This window comes from Geotrypetes seraphini, chromosome 5, assembly GCF_902459505.1.
Source record: "Geotrypetes seraphini chromosome 5, aGeoSer1.1, whole genome shotgun sequence".
In the NCBI taxonomy this organism is placed as follows: Eukaryota; Metazoa; Chordata; class Amphibia; order Gymnophiona; family Dermophiidae; genus Geotrypetes; species Geotrypetes seraphini.
Window position 1 is genome coordinate 50,672,579 of NC_047088.1, and position 20,548 is coordinate 50,693,126.

General features: G+C 40.6%; 1 protein-coding gene across 1 annotated transcript; it reads right to left on the bottom strand.

Annotated features, from left to right (window-relative positions):
- Positions 1 to 1,154: 1,154 nt before the first annotated feature.
- On the bottom strand, positions 1,155 to 20,480 carry ITM2A (integral membrane protein 2A). Its single transcript, XM_033945260.1, has 6 exons — positions 20,275 to 20,480; positions 14,495 to 14,626; positions 12,825 to 13,007; positions 12,457 to 12,567; positions 10,881 to 11,028; positions 1,155 to 2,233 (listed from the first exon to the last, which is right to left on the bottom strand). The coding sequence occupies exons 1-6, from the start codon at positions 20,350 to 20,352 to the stop codon at positions 2,145 to 2,147; spliced, it is 741 nt and encodes a 246-aa protein (XP_033801151.1). The 5' UTR covers positions 20,353 to 20,480; the 3' UTR covers positions 1,155 to 2,144.
- Positions 20,481 to 20,548: the final 68 nt, after the last annotated feature.

Consider the following 20,548-nt stretch of genomic DNA (forward strand, 5'->3'; position numbering starts at 1 on the left):
TTTGTTCTATCTCTATCATTTAAAATTCACCAGAATTCTTTTGTCTAACGGTTCCTCCTTCTGCATCTATTCCTTTCTCTCCTCTCTTCTACCTTCCAAAGTACTTAGTTCAAAACAGTCTTGTTAGAATGTTTACTTGATTATTTTTCCTCTATCTCTACTTTTCACTTCTTTATTACTCTCTAGGTACTTTAGTTAGATTGTGAGCCTTCGGGACAGCAAGGGAATTTCTAAGTACCTTTCTTTCTTATAATTCTAATGTATAATTTCTGTAAACCGCTTAGAACTTAACGGATGTAGCGGTATATAAGAAATAAATTACATTACATTACTACTGAATACTAGATTGCTACTGAAGCTAAAATGACATGCTACAAGATAGCGGGGTATTCTTCTGACATATGACTCAGTGCTATACTGCCATCTAGTGTTTAAGGAATCAACTTAAAACTGTATTGAACCTAATAATAACCTTACTGGGTCAGACTAATGGTCCATCAAGCCCTGTAGCCCGTTCTCACGGTGGCCAATCCAGGTCACTAGTACCTGGCCAAATTATGCATGTATGAATTGGATCATTGTATATATCCTCTGCTAGAAAAGGTAGTGCCAGAAGGTATCACTAATTAATGTGGGTCAGTTAACAGGATTAGCAAGTGTTCTGTTAATAATTGTGATACTCTTTTACTAAGCTGTGGTAGAGGTTTCTACCATGGCTTGGAGCACTAAATGCTGCTCCGAAGCTCATAGGAATTCTATGAGTTTTGGAGCATTTAGCGCTCCAGTAGAAACCTCTACCACAGCTTGGTAAAAGGAGGGCAGGGTATTAGAACATCTTTAAACAGAAGTCAAAAGTTTCCTCTCAGTCAGCATGAAGATACACTTTCTGGTCATTGTTTAGCAAGCAGCAGGCATCAGCACAGGAAAGAAAAGGAATTGTATTGGATCCACTGCTCATTAGTAAGGATGCTAGTTAAGTGGGCAGGAGTATTAGATTTTTTTTTATTTTTAAGGTACAAGCTCTCCAAAGCTAAAGAAGGATCAGGAGCAAGTCACCAGCAAGGAAAAGCTTCAATATGACAATAGCTACATGTTATTTTGATGCATCTTTACAAAAAAACTCTCAATTTGACCAATTCAAAAAAATCAACCGATGTCTTTCAGGAGAAATATTTATTATAACATCTATTTTTCTATAGAAATTCATGTTAAAGAAATTCAAATATGTAGTATATTGCTAATTCTTTATTAGCAACTGCTATGTTGCAGTTTTTTTATTTTTAATACTTTTGGAAAGAAAGTAGCAGCTGTAGTAAAAACGGCAATAGAGTAGTTCAGATTGAGACGGAATTAGATACTCAAATTGTTAAAGTAGATGAATTATAAGATGTTTATACAAAAAGGGATAGTTTAAGATATCAGACCACAAGTTTGATCTCTAAGCTTCCAAAGCTCCTCTAAATTAGATTTTGTATAATTGAGATCTTTGACTTAGTGTGGTATTTTTATTATATGTCTTAGTTTCACAATGAATGCCTTTTTATTATGTCATGAAAAGCTACTAGACTACCTGAAAAGGCCATAAGCAAAGAAGTTCCAGAGTTAACATACAACTTTGTAATCAATACTGCACAATGACTTCAGAACTAAAACAAGGTATTTATAGCATATAGGAGGTCAGAGCAAGTATACAATTTCTGGTACAGTACTGAAAATACATAACTAAAATGAAGGTTAAGGAAGATTCTAAATATATACATTCATTACAGTAGTTGCACAACATAGAGAAAATAGAAGTCAAACAAGGGTTAAGTTCTTGCTGTAAATATCTGTTAAAATTTCTTTAGCTGATGAATAAGCAAGCCACACCCACCCAAAAAAGCAATACAGTTTTTAAAATGTGTTATCCTCGTCAAGCTATTGACGAGTGCATGGATAAATTGCTCTAACCTTAACTACTTAGCTTACTTAACAGAATTAAAATTAGCTAATGTATGACCTACAAAAAGTTGAAAGTGGTATTTTCAACTGAAGCAAATACACAACACAGGTGGCTTTTGATTATCACTGCAGATCATGATTTAGAAATGTGCAGGTTACTTCTTTAAGAATGTGCAACACTGGCACTTGTATTTTGGTGCTTTTCACTGTTCACAGAACTTTGTTTCAACTGCAAAGTTATTCTCAAAATGCCGAATTAGACGGCATTCGTCAGCTGATCTCTTCTGAAGACCTATGAAGAATAAGAAGAGAAAAACATTTTAAACATGCATGCAAAAAATATCTCATGTACACGTATGTAATTTTTACCATCACAGAAACAAAACACTTCCGGAACACTTTAATCAGCATAGAAATATCCTACATGCCATGCTAGATCTGTGTATTATATTTTATACCAGGGATCCTCAAATTATGACCTATTGGCTACTTCTGGACCCTTGATCAGTCCCCCCTCCCCCCAGCCAGCTGACCAACTATCCCAATAATATACTCACAATGCCTATAATTTTATCTTCATTTTCAGTTATATTTTATGAAAAGCTTATTGTAAACCGTTTAGCTATTTCAGATAAACAGTATATAAAAAACCAATAAACTTGGAAACATATGCAAGATAGCATTCCTACAGCAACATAAACTGCACACATCTCACTGAAATGAAATTTGTTCTTAACCTGATAATTTCCTTTCCTTGAGTCCTACTAGGCCAATACAGATATGTCCTCTCCAGCAAGCAAGTGGATGCAGAGAACATAGAACTTAAGTGATACCACTACCCTATAAGTACTAGTGCAGTCTTGTAATACTCCAAATAGATTTTGTCCAAGCTGATGTATACAAGACAAACCAACACTCAAGAAAACTGCTCCTTAAACAAGGATAACATTTATTTTAAATAATTTTTTTAAAAAAAACCATATCACAAGATCTAAGCTACTAATTCAGGAACAAATAGATAAAATCATTTAATCTAACTCTTCTTTGGGTGGGATCTGAATAGTCTAAGGCAGGGGTAGGGAACTGCAGTCCTCAAGAGCCATATTCCAGTCGGGTTTTCAGGATTTCCCCAATGAATATGCATATTCATTGAGGAAATCCTGAAAACCCGACTGGAATACAGCTCTCGAGGACCAGAGTTCCCAACCCCTGGTCTAAGGGCTCCTTTTACTAAGGTGCGCTAGTGTTTTTAGCGCACGCAGGAAATTACCGCACACTACGCTTCTAGAACTAACGCCAGCTCAATACTGGCGTTAAGGTCTAGCGCGTGCAGCAATGTAGCGCGCACTATTCCGCACGTTAAAGCCCTAACGTGGCTTAGTAAAAGGAGCCCTAAGTCTAAAGGGAAAATTTGTTTTTTATTAATCGTTTTTCTCATCTTCCTACCAGACCAATCCAGATTGCATTAGATAGATTGTGAGCCCACTGGGACAGATAGGGAAAACCAAAAAAACTGTGGAGTGACCATGTTCCCAAATGGACTTTATTTGAAAGTATCAAAGTTCCAAAGGTACACTAAAATCATTCACATAAAAGTAAATCATCCACATAAGAGCCTTAAAGGACCTAGTCCGCTAGGGATACAGGACTCAACATGGTCCATGTTTCGACAAAAAGTCTTCTTCAGGGGTCCCTATAAAGGTGAGTACGTGGGAAACAATTGTGTGGTGAACCGGAAGTGAGACACTGCTTGCATTTGCAATGGAAAATAGGGAAAATGCTTGAGCACCCGATTGTAAAATCGCTTAGATAACCTTGATAGGCGGTATATAAAAACCTAATAAACTTGAAACTTGATTAATGTGACATACCAAAGCTTTGTCCTGCTGGAAAGATCATGCTCCCTTAATTGTGTGCCAGAAAGTGCTGCGACACCTCCAGCTATACCCTGAAAACCCAGCAAGCCTGAATACCACGCTCAACTGAATTAGAATATTAAGACTGTAGCCAAGCTAGGCCGAGTCTCATCACAGGCACAGACGAAGCCAGGAGCCTAGGACAACCATCCACTCGCCTACTGGAGCCCAGGAGCTTTCCATCCTATATATATCACATGCAAACCCCAATGTTGGAAGCTGAATTAGATATTGTTGCTATCACAGAGACACGGTTCAATGGTTCCCATGAGTGGAATATAATCATACTGGGCTCTAATCTCTTTTAAAAAGGAGAGATAGCTAAAGAGGTGGAGTGGTGCTATATGTGAAAACACAACCAAACAGAAATTGACCCTGGTATGCCACAGAATCAAAGAGCAACCAAAAACAAAAACGCTGTGGAGATGTCCAAGATGCAAGCTTTATTGAAGATACAGTCATAAAATCCACATAATAAAATGTCTAGGACCCATAAGATGGGAACTGTGGACCCAACACGGTCCGTGTTTCGATGACCCTGTCTTCCTCAGGGGTCCCTAAGAGTCCCAAGTCAAAGAACGGAGATCAAAGGCTGAAAACAGTCCTGCTCGAGAGCTCTGCACAATAGAGTTCTCTAATGCTATAGAACAAAAAAGCAGGATTTTTTCAGCCATTGATCCACATTCTTTGCTATATATGAAAAACAATATTAAAGCAGCTAAAATACAAGGGTCCTTATGGATCAGCTTAAAGAGAGAAGATGGAACTATACACACACAGGAATCATCTATAGGTCTGACACAAACTGAGAAGCTGGATAAAATGCTAGTTGCAGAAATCCAGAAAAAGAGTCTGAAAGGGGAGCTGCTGTTCCTAGGAGATTTCAAAACTACATGACATGGACTGAAGGTCCCTACTGCAGAATCACAAAATAGCAAAGAGATGGTAGATGCCTTTCACAGTGCTCTGTTCAAACAAATGGTGGTGATGGAAACAAAGAGACAAAGGATGACAATAGATCTGGTGCTCACAAATGGAGAAAGTGTACAATGTCCACTTTGATAACAGTAATCATCATATGGTATGGTTTGATCTAAGAGCTAAAGCGCTGAAGGAAAGAATAGTGAACTACCTGGAATTCAATGGGTTACAAGATCTGAGACAACATGGTTTCATCAAGGGAAATTTGTGCTAAATGAATCTGATCAAATTTTTTTAAACTGGGTAACAGGGGACTTAGATAGAGGATGTGTGCTAAATGTAGTCTACCTGAATTTCAGCAAAGCCTTTGACACGGTTTGAACGGCTGCTAACAGAAGGCAAATTTTTTTTTTTTTTTTTTAAAGGGGGAGGGGGGCATAGTCTACTCTTGAAGCCTAGAAAGTACTGGAGGAGTAAGCCCTTGTCCTGTAAGCCTTAAGTCACTACAGGACAAAGGCTGGCAGAAGGTTCCTGGAACCTGCAACACTATCAAGATATTTGAAACATTTGGTTCTTGGAGATTTTAATGCTGCACGGTGCATGTTGATAACATTGGGATGCTGTTCATTTGGGAAGACACTGCAAACTGGTAATAAGGGGAGGGCTGTTTGTCATATGTTACTATAATCAGAACTTGTTGCTGGAGAAACTTTTTGGATTGCAAATTATTGGGAGACAAATATTTTACTCTGGATTTTCCCATCCTCTTTTCTTTAACTGGAGTGTTCTGAAGGGAGGGGTGGAATAAATGAGTCCTACACTCCGATGAGCAGCTTTCTCTAGGGAGAAGCTAGCCGAAAAAGGTGAAAATGCCGGCAAGATTGGGGTAGTACTGGATTGCAATGTTTAGGTGGATTCATGGAATGTTAATGGGAAAACTGTATAATATTTCAAGAGCCGAATGGGCTATAATATTGCAAGAAATGCGTTTGCATCTTTGGGACCAGCATCTTATATAGCAAGAAATTTGGGACCTCATTTGTGCATTGATATTTTTTTTTTGGGGGGGGAACAATCAGGTTGGGCAATTTTAGTTCATTCAAGATATTCCTTCATAATTAGGGAGAGCTATAAGGATTACTTAGGAGGATGTTTAGCATTGGTGGGGCTATTGCAGGAAAAAAGAGGTGACAATTGTTTATATGCATGCTCCAAATGCTGGACAAGGGGAATTTTAAAGGACTCATTCAACTTTTGATATTTTTACAGAGAAGCCAATTGAGGGGTGCTTCTGGAGTTACACCAAGAATCTCCCCTCCCCCCCATGGCAAATCCCCTAAGAAAATACTGCTTTCGACATGAGGGGTTGTGGGTGGGTAATATTTATTAATACTATAATGTAGAGGAATGTGTTAATAATTTGATATATTGTAGATGGAATTTCTGTAGAGGGAGGGAGGGGATGGGAGGGTTTTCTATCCTAATATTAATTCTTTAGATATTAAATGTAGTATATAATATTTAAGATATTATAGAACATAGGTATTGATTGAAATGTTATATTTAAAGTGTTACATGAAAGTTAATCAAGTGTATATATACAATTTCGAATGATTTCATATGATACACTTGTTGCAATATGTAAAAATGAATAAAGAATTTAGAATTATAGAAAATACTACTTTCCTTAATGAAAGCACTAGAGTTAGTAGATGCATGGCATCTGTATCATGTCACTTAGAAACTACTTTTTATTTACACTCTAGGGATACCTATAGACAAATAGACTTATGTCAGAAACCTATGGGTCAGATAAGGGAAGAACAAATTGAAAACCATTTCAGTTAGGAAATTGGGTAAGTGGGAATTAAATTGACTATGAAAATTAGGGGAAAATTATTAAAATTTGTGGTAAGGGATGATTTAGAATGTAATTGAAAACGGGAGAAGTGAATGCGTTACATGTGGGTTGCACTTAGAAATGGTGGCAAGGGTCACATAGAAAGAAGCATTTAATCAGCATGCTTTGCTTGTACTCTAAACCAGTGGTATTCAACCCAGTCTTCAGGGACCACCTGGCCAGTTGAGTTTTCAGGATATCCACAATGAATATGGATGACAGATTTTGAAAACCATGCGGACTGGGTTGAATACCATTGCTCTAAACTGTCTTTCATTAAAACAACCACGGCAGGTGCTTTTGAAGAGCTTAGCTAAGTAAGGGTGGAACCAGAGAGATTGCAGATTTTTTTCAAACTACTTTTTGAAGAAGTTGGGGGGGGTTGGTATTTATAGTAATAAATCAGGCACAATACTTGCAAGACATTTAAGGGAGAAAACGGACACCCAAACTATTGAATTATACAGATCATGACTTCAAAAAAATGTTGTCACCTCCAAATATCAATCAACTTTCTATGCGCATCAAACACATGAAAGAACTTGTTACCTTTATCCCTCTTGCAAAGCACCAAACACTTAAAAGCTGCCTCAGGTTTGGTTCATGTTGATCCTCACTGGAATCTTTTCACTTGAAAATGTAGTGTACTTACCTGTTTGGAAATATCTGCTGTGGTAGAACAGAACCGCATTGTGTTGCGACAGGAGCATTTAGCAGAGATCTCTCCAAACTTCTGAGCTACACTTCAAATTGTGGTCTTAGTGGGGGTGGGAGGAAACATAGAAACATGACGGCAGATAAAGGCCAAATAGCCCATCTAGTCTGCCCATCCACAATAACCATTATCTTTATCTCTGCGAGACATCCCACGTGCCCATCCCAGGCCCTCTTGAATTCAGACAGTCTCTGTTTCCACACATCTGCCATCCTTTCCCATAAAAAAGTATTTCCTCGGAGATTGTGGCGGTATAGAAGAATAAAGTTATTATTATTACTCCAGAGCCTATCGCCTCTTAACTTCATCTTATGCCCTCTCATTGAAGAGTTTCCTTTCAAATGAAAGACTCGACTCATGCACATTTATATTACATAGGTATTTAAACGCCTCTCTCATATCTCCCCTCTTCGGCCTTTCCTCCAAAGTATACATATTAAGATCTTTCAGTCTGTCCCCATACCATTATAGTAGCCTTCCTCTGGACCGACTCCATCCTTTTTATATCTATTTGAAGGTGCAGCCTCCAGAATTGTACACAATATTCTAAATGAGGTCTCGCCAGAGAGTCTTAAACAGAGGCATCAATACCTCCTTTTTCCTACTGGCCATACCTCTCCCTATGCAACCTAGCATCCTTCTATCTTTCACCGTCACCTTTTCAACCTGTTTGGCCACCTTAAGATCATCGCATACAATCACACCCAAGTCTCACTCTACTGTCGTGCAAATAAGTTCTTCACCCCCTAAACCAACGGTCTCAAACTCAAACCCATTTTGGATTTGTAGGTACTTGGAGGGCAGCAGAAAAAATTGTTAATGTCTTATTAAAGAAATGACAACTTTGCATGAGGTAAAACTCGTTATAGTTTATAAATCTTTCCTTAATTGCTTCTGATAATTTCAGCTATACACAGCTGAAAGAAGATGCAACATGCAGAAAGTAAAGTTCAGGTAGTTTTTCACTTTCTGCATGTTGCACTGCTTTCAGCTGTGTATAGCCGAAATTTATCAGAAGCAATTAAGGAAAGATTTATAAACTATAAAGAGTTTTAGCTCATGCAAAATTGTGATTTAGATTCTAATCTAAAGTATCAACTGCAAGAGACAAGATTTTGGTGTAGACCTCTAGGCTTTTTTGTAGAGGGGAGAATCAATATCTGACTTGCGCCTGGAAAACTTGTGTTTTAAGTATCCGGTGGTCACATCCACAACGGCCTTCAGCTCTCAACTCCTCCAGCACCGGACACAACCGCCATCTTACATCAAGCCGTCACCGCCAGGAGAGGTGCCGAATTTCGCAAGAGTTCACGAGATTATGTACATATGCACAAGCTGCACTGCCTCCAATACCTTATGTTCTGGAACGTTGCCTGCTTCACTGCTGTAACCTCATGCAAGCGCTTTCCTGCATTTATACGGGAATTGTCTTCTCCATTCCACCTCACAATCGCATACAGACACAGGAAAGTGCTTGCATGAGGTTACAGCAATGAGGCGGACAATGTTCCAGAACAATGGTAACATACCGAGGGCCTCAAGAGAATATCTGGCGGGCTGCATGTGGCTCCCGTGCTGTGAGTTTGAAACCACTGCCCTAAACTGTACCGTTCCCTCTGGTTTTTGCAGCCAAAATGCATGACTTGCATTTCTTAGCATTAAATTTTAGCTGCCAAATTTCAGGCCATTCTTCAAGCTTCACCAGGTCTTTCTTTGTGTTATTCACACCATCTAACGTGTCTACTCTATTGCAGATTTTGGTATCATCCGCAAAGAGGCAAATCTTACCAGACAACCCTTCAACAATATCATTTATAAAAATGTTAAAAAGAACAGGCCTAAGAACAGAACCTTGAGGCATACCAATGGCAACATCCCTTTCCTCAGAGCGATCTCCATCGATTACTACCCTCTGTCACCTTCCACTTAACTAGTGCCTCACCCAGTCCATCACTTTGGGACCCATCCCGAGGGCACTCAAGTTTATTTATCAGACGTCTGTGTGGAACACTATCAAAGGCTTTGCTAATGTCTAAATACACCACATCTAGCGCACATCCTCTATCCAATTCTTTGGTCACCCAGTCAAAGAAATTGATCAGATTTGTCTGATAAGACCTACCTCTAGTGAATCCATGTTGCCTCCGGTCTTGTAATCCACAGGATTACAGAAACTTCACCATTCTCTGTTTTAAAAGCATTTCCATTAATTTGCTTACCACAGAAGTCAGACTTACCGGCCTGTTATTCCCTACTTCTTCCTTACTTCCACTTTTGTGGAGAGGGACCACATCTGCCCTTCTCCAGTCCTCCGGTATCACTCCCGACTCTAGGGACTCATTGAAAAGGTCAGTCAGCGGAGCTACCAGAACTTCCCTAAGTTCCTTCAGCACCCTCGGATGTACACCATCCGGCCCCATCGCTTTGTCTACCTTTTATTTTAGCTAGCTCCTCACGAACACAACCCTCTGAAAATTGATCAGGGTCTATTACTCTTCCATCCCTATTCACGTTTGTCTTCTGCAGTCCCACTCCCGGTGCTTTAGCCGTGAACATAGAACAGAAATATTTGTTAAGCAATTTGGCCTTTTCTTTATCAGCTTCTACATATTCCTCCCCTTAGAGTCTCACAATGCCACTTTTGCACTTCTTCCTATCACTAATATATCTAAAAAATGTCTTGTCTCCCCGTTTTACCGTGTCAGCTATTTTTTTTCCATTTGCAACTTTGCTTTCCTGACTACACGACCAGCCTCTCTTAACTTTTCCAGATAATTTTGCCTGCCTTCCTCTTTCTGCGATCTTTTTGTAGTTCATGAAAGCTAACCTCTTATTCTTTACCTTCTCAGTCTCCCATGCATTTTGATGCAGCCATCCTGGTTTGCAAGACTGGTGAAGGAAACGGAGGATAAAGCATTTTTGCCCCTCTTCACCTGTGTCCTGATGGCTCAAGAAACAGCAAGGTTGATGGAATGAAGGGAGGCTCATCTACATGATCTGTCGTCATATCGTATCGCCAGAGTAGAAAATGTTTGGACAGGATTTTCTCAGTTAACATAGCACTTAATTCCTCCTGGTTCAGTGGTTAAAGCTATAGCCTCAGCATCTTGAGGTTGTGGGTTCAAACCCACACTGCTCCTTGTGACCTAGGGAAGTCACTTAATCCCATTGCCCCAGGTACACTAGATAAAGAGTTTGAGCCCACCAGGACAGATAGGGAAATATGATAAAGTACTTGGATGTAAAACCACTTAAGATATAAGTGGTATATAAATAAAATAAATAAATGCAGAGGAGGAATTCATGCCAAGCGAAATTCTGCAGAAGTGCTGTGAAAAGCAGGCTTCCTTAGAACTCTGAATATATTATGCAGTTTTGTGTTATCTTTATTGCCATCTACCACAGGGAAAAAAAATTTCAAGTGATAAAATATTTCACACAAAATCCTAAAACCTAGAGAGTCTACATAGAAAGTTAGAAAATATACCAGTCATCTGGTCTCTGCGCTGCACTCTGAAGGTCTCCTTCCCTGCACAAAGTTGGTAAATAAGGATGCCCAGCTCAGACACATTTTCAGTCTCTGTTACCACCATCTCCTCATGGACCACAGATGAAGGAGGAACATGGGAACTGGTCTAAACAAAATTAAAGCATAACAGAATGTATTTTAGTAACAAATTTATCTACATGTATTACTTATTTTTCACTTACTCTAATATACATTGAGAGGGATCACAATTGTCTCTGGTCTGCAAAAGTATTAACTCAACTCTTAACATTTAATTGGAGAAGGCTACTTAAAATTCCCAATATTTAGCTACAAAATTTTGTAAATAAAATAGCATCATTATCTGGAAGTTTCATTTTCTTTGTTACTTCAAGCCCAAACCATTAGGATATTTTTGATAGTATAAGCTCTATGGTACTGCATATATGTATTTTTATTAGGATTATTCTATAGCAGTAGTTCTCAGCCTTTCATGCGGTAGCTCATCTGGCACCAAGTACCCATCCCTTTCTCACCAACCTACAGCTGTTGCTTATTGTTTATTGTACTTGATGTATTGTCTATCACAAACAGATTTGAAGTACATTCAATTTACAAAGTCTCCAGAAGTCAGGAAGCCGCGCTGCTCCTTGGTGCCGCTCAGTGGCAGAAGAAAGCAGACCTCACGGCAGCCACTGACTGACCAAGTTAGCAGCAGGGCAGGAGAATGGAAAGCTCGCTCCTGCCCGCTACACCTCTGGACCACCAGGAATCGGCAGAGGAGGTACGACGGACAGGGCAGGGAGGGAAGGGGCTGGGTGCAGAGACTGGCAGGAAAGAGAGAGAGGAAGTAAGGGGGTTGGGTGCAGAGCCTGATGGGGCAGGGCACTTGAATATTAAGCCACCCAACATATTTGAGGTCAACCACTTTTCCTCCTTTTTGGGGGGGAAAATGGGGGTTTCAACATATTCAGATCGACTTATATTCGAGTATATAAGGTAGCTATCCTCTGAAAAGCAAAGAGATACACCTCTGGAACAGCAAGCACACTGGACCAGTATGGAGGTGTGAGCCACATTCGGAGATGTTGATCTTGATGAACACTCTACCTTCCAAAAGTCACAGAGATGAAAGTAGTCCTAATTTGGACAGCCTCCTGTAATACTTGAGCTCAGCTTTGCTTTGCGCAGAATCCAAAATGTTATCTGATCTGTTATGAGTGTTAAGTTCTAAATCTACACTCTGGGTATGATCTGAAGCAGAATAGTCTTCCGGGTTAGACTGGAAGTAGAAAATACTGTAGCCCTAAGACTGATAGGTAGATATTAGATTTTGTTTTTTAACTTATCTACTCAACTTTCTATAAAGTCTTAATTCATATGAACTTAGCAAAATATGAAAAATGTACAAGCTTAGCACTAATAAAAATAAGTAGATTTAAATCACCAAAAGACAAACAAAAGCACTTTGTACTTTAAAGTTTAGTTTTTTTGTTTTATAGCTGTGATTAAGGCTTCAATTATAAAATAAACACACATATAGCAAATTGGTTTATACACACAGCAGCATACGTACCCCAAGTTTAACAAAGAGGACAATGAGGCTTCTTGGTCGCATGACGATTGATGTATTCATTGGTGTTACATAGCATTTATTCAGATGCAAGTTCAGGTAAGCAGTTAGAAGCTATTTAGAGGAGAAAAACAGAATGATAAATGTTTACAAGGCTCATTAAATCTTCAGGTCAGCTGAAGTTATTGAAAATCTGAAGAGTGCAACATTGCTGGGTAATTGGCCATCACTGTATAAAATGATTACATACCTCTTTATAGTCATGTTGGAAGCAATATGGGATTTTTGTATAATGGCTATTCTAGTGCAGGAAGAACAGTAATATATTTTTATCATAAAAATTCTTCCAACAGAAGTCATCTTATACCCACCCTATCAAAGTCATGCATGATAGCTGCTGGGTCACTATCAGAGGACTTCTGAACAGAAACATCAATGAGTGCAAAATTCTCTTCTTCCCGAATATCTGCTTCTTCCACAATGGGCAGGAAGTATGGTTCTGGAACACGATCCTGGCTTTCAGTATAACATAACTGGCCATGGTAAACCTTATGCTAAAAAACAACAAAAGAAATTCAATGACTCACTGCTCTGGTTATGTTCCGTACAATTTACAATACATCACTCAAAAAGTAATTACACGGAAGTCATATATAGAACTAGTCAATACTCCTCTTCCTTTCTAAATGTGTATTCTATATCAAGATTCCCCTCTTAAACCAAACGTTTGATGTGGACTATGCAAACCTCAAAGAAAAAAAAAAGGCAACTTAAAAAGCAATTTGTGAGTATAAAATCAGCGCTTTCAAAATGCAAAAAATAAAAAGGAGTAGCTGTCATCAATACAACCATATGGGTATTTGTGTCATATATGAACTAAGCACTGAACCTGTCAGTCATTTTCACTAGTCTCCCCTTCACCCTGACAACGCCTTAAAAATCTTGCGCTTCATAGGACACAGTATAGAAAATCAGAGAGAACATGCAGATAAGGCAATCAAACAGGTGTCTGTCCCTTTGAGAAGAAAACACTTTCTAATACATATGAGAAAAAAAAAATCAGGGTTCTCAGCTACTGAAGCTGCAAGTACAATATTATCTGAACACAGGAAAATCCAAAGTAACACCAATAAGAAGAAAAAAAAAACCCCAAGCAGAAACAGAATACCTAATTTAAACATACAAAAAAGACAGGGACTTGGGAGGTGGAAGCAAACCAACACACCACCACCTACCCTCTGTTCTCTGAGAGCTGGTACTCCCACCCCATCATCTATTCTTGTCACCTGCCCCTTTCACTTTCTACTACTAAATAAATTTTAGGAAGCTGGTTGAAACAGTGCTGTTTGAGAGATTTTTTAATGTAAGCGAGATGGTTGAGAGGAAGTCGTCATATGGCCACCTGTCATTAGGCCTGTTGCATTGAGGTTGGTATTTAGATTTTTTTTGGTTACCTTACTGGATGTGATGTTTCTTGTCTAATGGTTTGTTTGCTTAGTTTATGCATGTTTACTTGTAACTCGCTCAGAATTGTAGATGTAGTAAGAAATTTTTAAATAAAATAAATACTACCACTTCTACTAATTTCTCCAGTACTGCTAGACATACACAGCACTGTACATTAAACACAAGAGTCCCAGAATTTTTACGGTTTGAAATTTTAATTGTGGATTATAGATTAGTATTTGAACGGAACCCTCGCGAATATCGAAAAACTGCGAATACGGTTTTTCACCTGGGGAAGCAGAAGAGGGGAGCTAAAGCGCTGGCAAGTGAAGGAAATCACCTCTTCCTGTACTAAAGTCGGGCTACACCAATCAGGAGCTGCTTTGACATGCATCTCCTGATTGGTGTAACCCGACTTTAGTACAGAAAGAAGCGGTCAGAGAATATCGCGAATGAGTGAAACCGCGAATTCGCGGGGGAACACTGTATAGTTTTTTGTGTATGTGACTAGAGTGACTTATGCAGGCAGGTGACCAACTTCTGGAAGAAGGAAGAAACCCCCACAAAAAGCAAAAATCCCCAGCTTTACTCTTACCTTGGGCATGAAGTATTTGTAGAGGCAGGCTCCACCCACTATAACACCAGCAAGAATGAATGCAAGACCCAGAAGAGTAAGCAGACATCTTCCAGTTGAATTTTCAGTTCCATGGGTTGCTATTTCAGGATCCTTCAAACATTAAAAAAAACAAAAACACACACAAAAAAGTGTAAATAGTATTAGATGCATCAAAATCAGAGCCTCAGTTTTACCCTGCTGGCAAAAATGGAATGGGGCAGGAAAGGAAAATGGGTCTGGTTAAGGCACCCAAAGAGTCAGCAAAAATCTTTTATAGTAGAATGGGTGTATAAATATTGTATTGTTCATTGATGTATACCTTTTCTGAATAAAAACTTGATTGAAGGGGAGGGGGAGACAAGTGGCTCCTAAGCTTTCCCACCTAGCTACACAGTAAGAAGTTCTCATGCAGAGATTCCCTCGGAGACCTTAGTAGCAGGAATCAAGTTTGATCATCGTTGTCTGTCGAGGGCCACAGACTGGATGCATCCTCTACTCCAGCCAAACAATAAAACTCTATTCCTCTACCAAGTCCTCCGTTTGGCTGTACTTGTCACTGAGCACCAGGCCCAGTTCAACAAAACCACACAAATCAAGTCATCAGGCACTACTGTGATTAACACTACATTTGTGTTTATAAATGAAGATTTTAAAGCTTTTTCACATAAATACTTCTGAACAGGGCTACAACTAGGGTACTTGATGACTTAGACAAAACGTCAGTTTTCGACCCCTCTTGACTAAAGATTAGGCAGTACATGCTTAAGATTAGATTCTTATCTCGGTTATCTTCTCTCTTGTCTAGTGGTCCTGAACGCTAGGGTCTTGTAGCTGAACCAGGAAGCTGCTTGCAGAAGTAAAATCATGTCTTCCAACTCCACCTCCTTCCACGGGAGCTACACCTGCTCCCTCAGTTTATACAAAAGCAATCAATGGATTCAATACCCAAACCCTTGGCCTCTCCGTAATGGTGTGCCTATTGCACCAGAAGGGGCATTTGTTTCGCATAACACTGTTTCAGTATAGCTCTTATGGACCTAAGACATGTAGGCATGATTGAAAAAAAGAGGAACAACATATCTTAAGAACATAAGAATTGCCGCTGCCGAGTCAGACCAGTGGTCCATCGTGCCCAGCAGTCCACTCCCGCAGCGGCCCCTAGGTCAAAGACCAGTGCCCTAACTGAGACCAGCCTTACCTGCGTACGTTCTGGTTCAGCTGGAACTTGTCTAACTTTATCTTGAATCCCTGGAGGGTGTTTTCCCCTATAACAGCCTCCGGAAGAGCGTTCCAGTTTTCTACCACTCTCTGGGTAAAGAACTTCCTTACGTTTGTACAGAATCTATCCCCTTTTAACTTTAGAGAGTGCCCTCTCGTTCTCTCTACCTTGGAGAGTGTGAACAACCTTATCTGTTAAGTCTATTCTCTTCATTATCTTGAATGTTTCGATCATGTCCCCTCTCAGTCTCCTCTTTTCGAGGGAGAGGAGGCCCAGTTTCTCTAACCTCTCACTGTACGGCAACTCCTCCAGCCCCTTAACCATTTTAGTCACTCTTCTCTGGACCCTTTCGAGTAGTACTGTGTCCTTCTTCATGTATGGCGACCAGTGCTGGACGCAGTATTCTAAGTGAGGGCGTACCATGGCCCAGTACAGCAGCATGATAACCTTCTCCGATCTGTTCGTGATTCCCCCCCCCTTCTTAATCATTCCGTTTGCCCTTTTTGCCGCCACCACACATTGCATGGATGGCTTCATTGACTTGTCAACCAGTACTCCCAAGTCTCTTTCCTGGAGGGTCTCTCCAAGTACTGTACCAGACATCCTGTATTCGTGTATAAGATTTTTGTTACTGACATACATCACCTTACACTTATCCACGTTACACCTCATTTGCCATGATGCGGTCCATTTCTCGAGCATGTTAATGTTGTTTGGAAATTTGAAGGCTGAAATTATAGGAGCATTGCCAAATAAGTGTCATTTGTTGAGCTTTTTCTTTATATAAAACAAATTTTTTGGACTGTTTTGATGCACATTGATGTTTTTTTTGTTGAGCTTTTTCTTTATATAAAACAAATTTTTTGGACTGTTTTGATGCACATTGATGTTTTTTTTGGAACATTGTTTTATAGAACTGCTGTGCACAGTAAAGAGAGCATTTTTTTGACGGCTTTCTCTCCGCCTAAGTCTAAAGGTAGAGTTTTTTTTTCAATATTATTTTTTTCTCTATTTTTATTTAAGAAACTGACAACAAAATTGTGTTATATCCTAGAGGTTTGAGGTTTGATTACACAACAAGTTGCAGCAATGCTGAGCATAGCACCGTGTACAAGGAAGCACTGAAAAGATTTCATTCAGTCCACCAACTTCCTAAATTCTGAGCATTATTTTGCCACTGTAGCTGAAAAAAGTGCTATTTTATTTTGCAAAGTGCCAATTTACAGAACTGTAATGCTATGTTTTGAACATTGTTTCAGATCATCGACTGAATCATGTCAAAAAAAGTGAGGTATTTTCAAGTATGGAACTCTGAGCCATCATGAAGTTCCTATTCCTACAGAAGAAAACTCCAAAGGAAATCCTTGAATGCATCATGCAAACACAGAGACAAATGCCTATCATACTCCACAGTGAAGTACTGGTGTGCAAACTTTCAGCGTGGAGATTGAGACCAAATATGCAGCAGAGTCTGGAAGGCCTCAAATGGTCAACTCCTGAAATTGTTGATCATGTCCATGACCTAGTTTTGGCAGATTGGCGAATATCAGCTAAACAACTGCCGAGACACTACAGATATCCAGGGAACGTGTTGGATGTATAATCCACGAGCAACTGGGTATGCAGAAGCTGTCAGCCAAGTGGGTGCCCAAATGTTTGAATGCTGACATGAAACATCGAGTGGACACTTCCAAGTTGATTTTTCAGCACTTTCAGTGAGCTAGTTCCAACTTTTTGGAATGACTAGTTACTGTTGATAAAACATGGTTACACACTATGAAACAGACAAAATATTCCATGCAATGATGGTACTCAGGTTCTCCAAAGCCAAAGAAATCCAAGACCCAAAAGTCAGCAGGAAAGGTCATGGCCACAGTGTTTTGGGATCAGGAAGTTAATACAGAATACTACTGTAACTGGCAGTGCCAATTAAAGGAGGCATTGAAAGGAAAAAAAGATAGGGAAGCTGCCGAAAGGCATTCTCTTTTTTTGCAAGACAATGCATCTGCTCACAAGGCTGGTAAAATGATGGATGTTTTGACGCAATTAGGGTTTCAGTGCATAGACCATTCACCCTACACACCAGATCTTGCTCCGTCTATTTTCTGTTTCCAAACCTTAAAAAGAATTTGAAAGGGCAAGAATGTGAGCGATTCAGAAGTAACTGCGGCAGTGGAGCAGTATCCAATGACCAGACCTCAGAGTATTTTTTGGCAAGGGTGAAACTTCAGACACAATGCGCCAAATGTGTTGAACTTAGGAGTGAATATGTAGAATAACTAACAAATTTTATGGTTCCACCTCATTCCCTTCTTGGTTGGGCTGAGAATTTTTCAGAACTCCTATATTATAGTGTTTGTTGTTTAATATTGAATTAGACTGCTTCTTCCACTCAGAACATTTGCTGTTATTTACTATATAACTGCACTAAGAGAACAGGGCAATTCAGGGTAGTCCATCAGTCTATCACACACTGTTGGCATGTCAGTACTTACAACCACCCAATTTGTAGGAAGCAAGGGCTCATGCAATCATCAGTACACAATAATGTGGATATGCTGATTAGTGTGGGCTTGCCCACCCCAACCCCAAACCATAATAATACTAGTTGTAATGCCATTTTTCCAGCGCATCCAGTGAGCACATACTAGTACTGACAACAGCAGCTCTGTAAAAGGAGCCCTTAATGTGTAGAAACAGGCTAAGTCCACAACTATATTGAGGTGTTTTGAGGATGGTTGTTAGCACATAGTAAATCACATGTTAATTTTTTGTGTGTGTTTTGTCTGGGAGAGTAGAAGCATTAGCCAGCTGGTGTGCCAAGTGGCTATTTCACAATTAACAGCACTTAATTCATTCTGGCACAATGGTTAATGCTAAAGCCTCAGCATCTTGAGGTTGTGGGCTCAAACCCACGCTGCTCCTTGTGACCTGGGCAAGTCACTTAATCCCCCCATTGCCCCAGGTACATTAGATAAATTTTGAGCCCACCAGGACAGACAGAAAAATGCTTGAGTACCTGAATAAATTCATATACCGTATATACTCGAATACAAATCGAGACCCTTTTTCCTCCCCCCCCCCCCAAAAGGAGGAAAAATGGTTGACTCGAATAAAATTCGGACGGCTTAATATTCAAGTGCCCACCAGGCTCTGCTCCCTTTCTGCCAGACACTGCACCCAGCACCCTTCCTTTCCTTCCTCCTTCCCCAGTCAGGCACTGCATCGAGCTCTTCCTGCCAGGCACTGCACCCAGCTCCCTTCTCTCCCTCCCCCACCATCAAACAATGCACCCAGCCCCCTTCCTTCCTTCCCTCCCGTCAGAATCTGCACCTAGCACCCTTCCTTCCCTACCCCCTGACTCTGCACCCTCCCTCCAGGGTCTGCATCCTGCCGCCCTCCCTGTCCTAGTCTCATACCTCTACTGCCGATCACCAGTGGAAGTGCAGCAGGCAGGAACAAACTTTCCAAGTTTCTGCCCCACTGTTCACTGGCTGCCGTGAGTGTCTTCGGCCGCTGCTGCTCAGTGCTGAGCAACTTCTTTAATGGAGGCCACTCACCACTGAGCAGCAGCGCCTGCTCATGCTTCTCAGTGGCCGAAGACACTCACGGCAGCCAGTTAACAGTGGGGCAGGAACATGGAAAGTTAGTGCCTGCTCGCTGCACTAGAGGTATGAGGCTAGGATAGGAAGGGCGGCAGGGTGCAGAGCCTGGCAGAGGCCTGCAATAATTTTGGAAGGGGATGTATTGGCTCGAATGTAAACCGGGACCCCCATTTTTGGGCCTGAAAACCCCAGTTTATACTTGAGTATATACGGTAAAGCATTCTGAACTCCCTTGGGAAAACGGTATATAAAATTAAATAAAGGTACTAAGTACTCCCACTAACTGCAGCCAGGTTCCATACACTAACACCAATGCAGAATCAGCATTAGAAATTCTGATTTTGCTCCCATTGTACCCCTGAAGGTTGCACATTGCCTGGTTTTAAAAAAATGTCCCTAAATTTTTTCTTCCTAACCACTGTGTCTATATTGAGAAAGAAAAATAAACCCAGAACATTTATGCTTAATTCACAAGGCCAAGGTACTATTTTGCCCCCTACCTTCTACAAATAGACGAAATAAAGTCTGCGCATATTGTTATTTTAGCATATGTTTTATAGCTATTAGTTTATTGGTCATTCAATCACCATTCACTGCAACCAAACCTGAAAACAGTCCCGTACGTCAGGGAGACTCGATCTCAGGTCACGCTGAGGGCCGTTTTCAAACGCTCACTTACGGGAAGCGCGGGGGGGGGGGATAGCGGCTGGTAGAGAGAGAAGAGAACAATGGGGCAAGCAAACATTTTGCATTAATCGTATTGAGGCAAAGCAAACCTACGGGCGCTTTCTGACTATCCAAAAGCCGAACTGAAAGCGACACTCGCGCGTCGAACACAGGGTGCGAACCGAACACGATCGAGCTAGAAGGCCGTAGCCGCCCTTCATTTGATTCCCACCGCGAGGCACCGCCAAAGCCGATTCCACGCCACCCACCTGCTCCGGCACCAGCGCCTCAGCATCTTTCTTAAGCTGCTTGTGGGCGAAGGGCGAGCTAAAGGCGATTTTCACCATCCTGTCTACGAAGCTACGCCGGCGCGAGCTGTTTTATTGCCTGCTTCCTCTGAGCTCAGCTGCCTGTGACGCACCAAGAGCAGAGGCCTTTCCGTCCTCTGGGTATCACGTGACGGCCTTCACAGGCCGGAAGTGCATAGTGTGCTTGTGGAGTCGAGCCCAAATTTCACTTCTTAGATGTAATCTGAGGCAACAG

Bases quoted from the DNA above. Each gene is read 5' to 3' on its own strand.
- ITM2A (XM_033945260.1), bottom strand. From the start codon at position 20,352: ATGGTGAAAATCGCCTTTAGCTCGCCCTTCGCCCACAAGCAGCTTAAG. The intron at 14,627-20,274 runs GTGGGTGGCGTG...TAATGTTTGAAG, and splicing joins AGGCGCTGGTGCCGGAGCAG to GATCCTGAAATAGCAACCCA. The intron at 11,029-12,456 runs GTACGTATGCTG...AATTTTGTTTAG, and splicing joins TCCTCTTTGTTAAACTTGGG to ACCAGTTCCCATGTTCCTCC.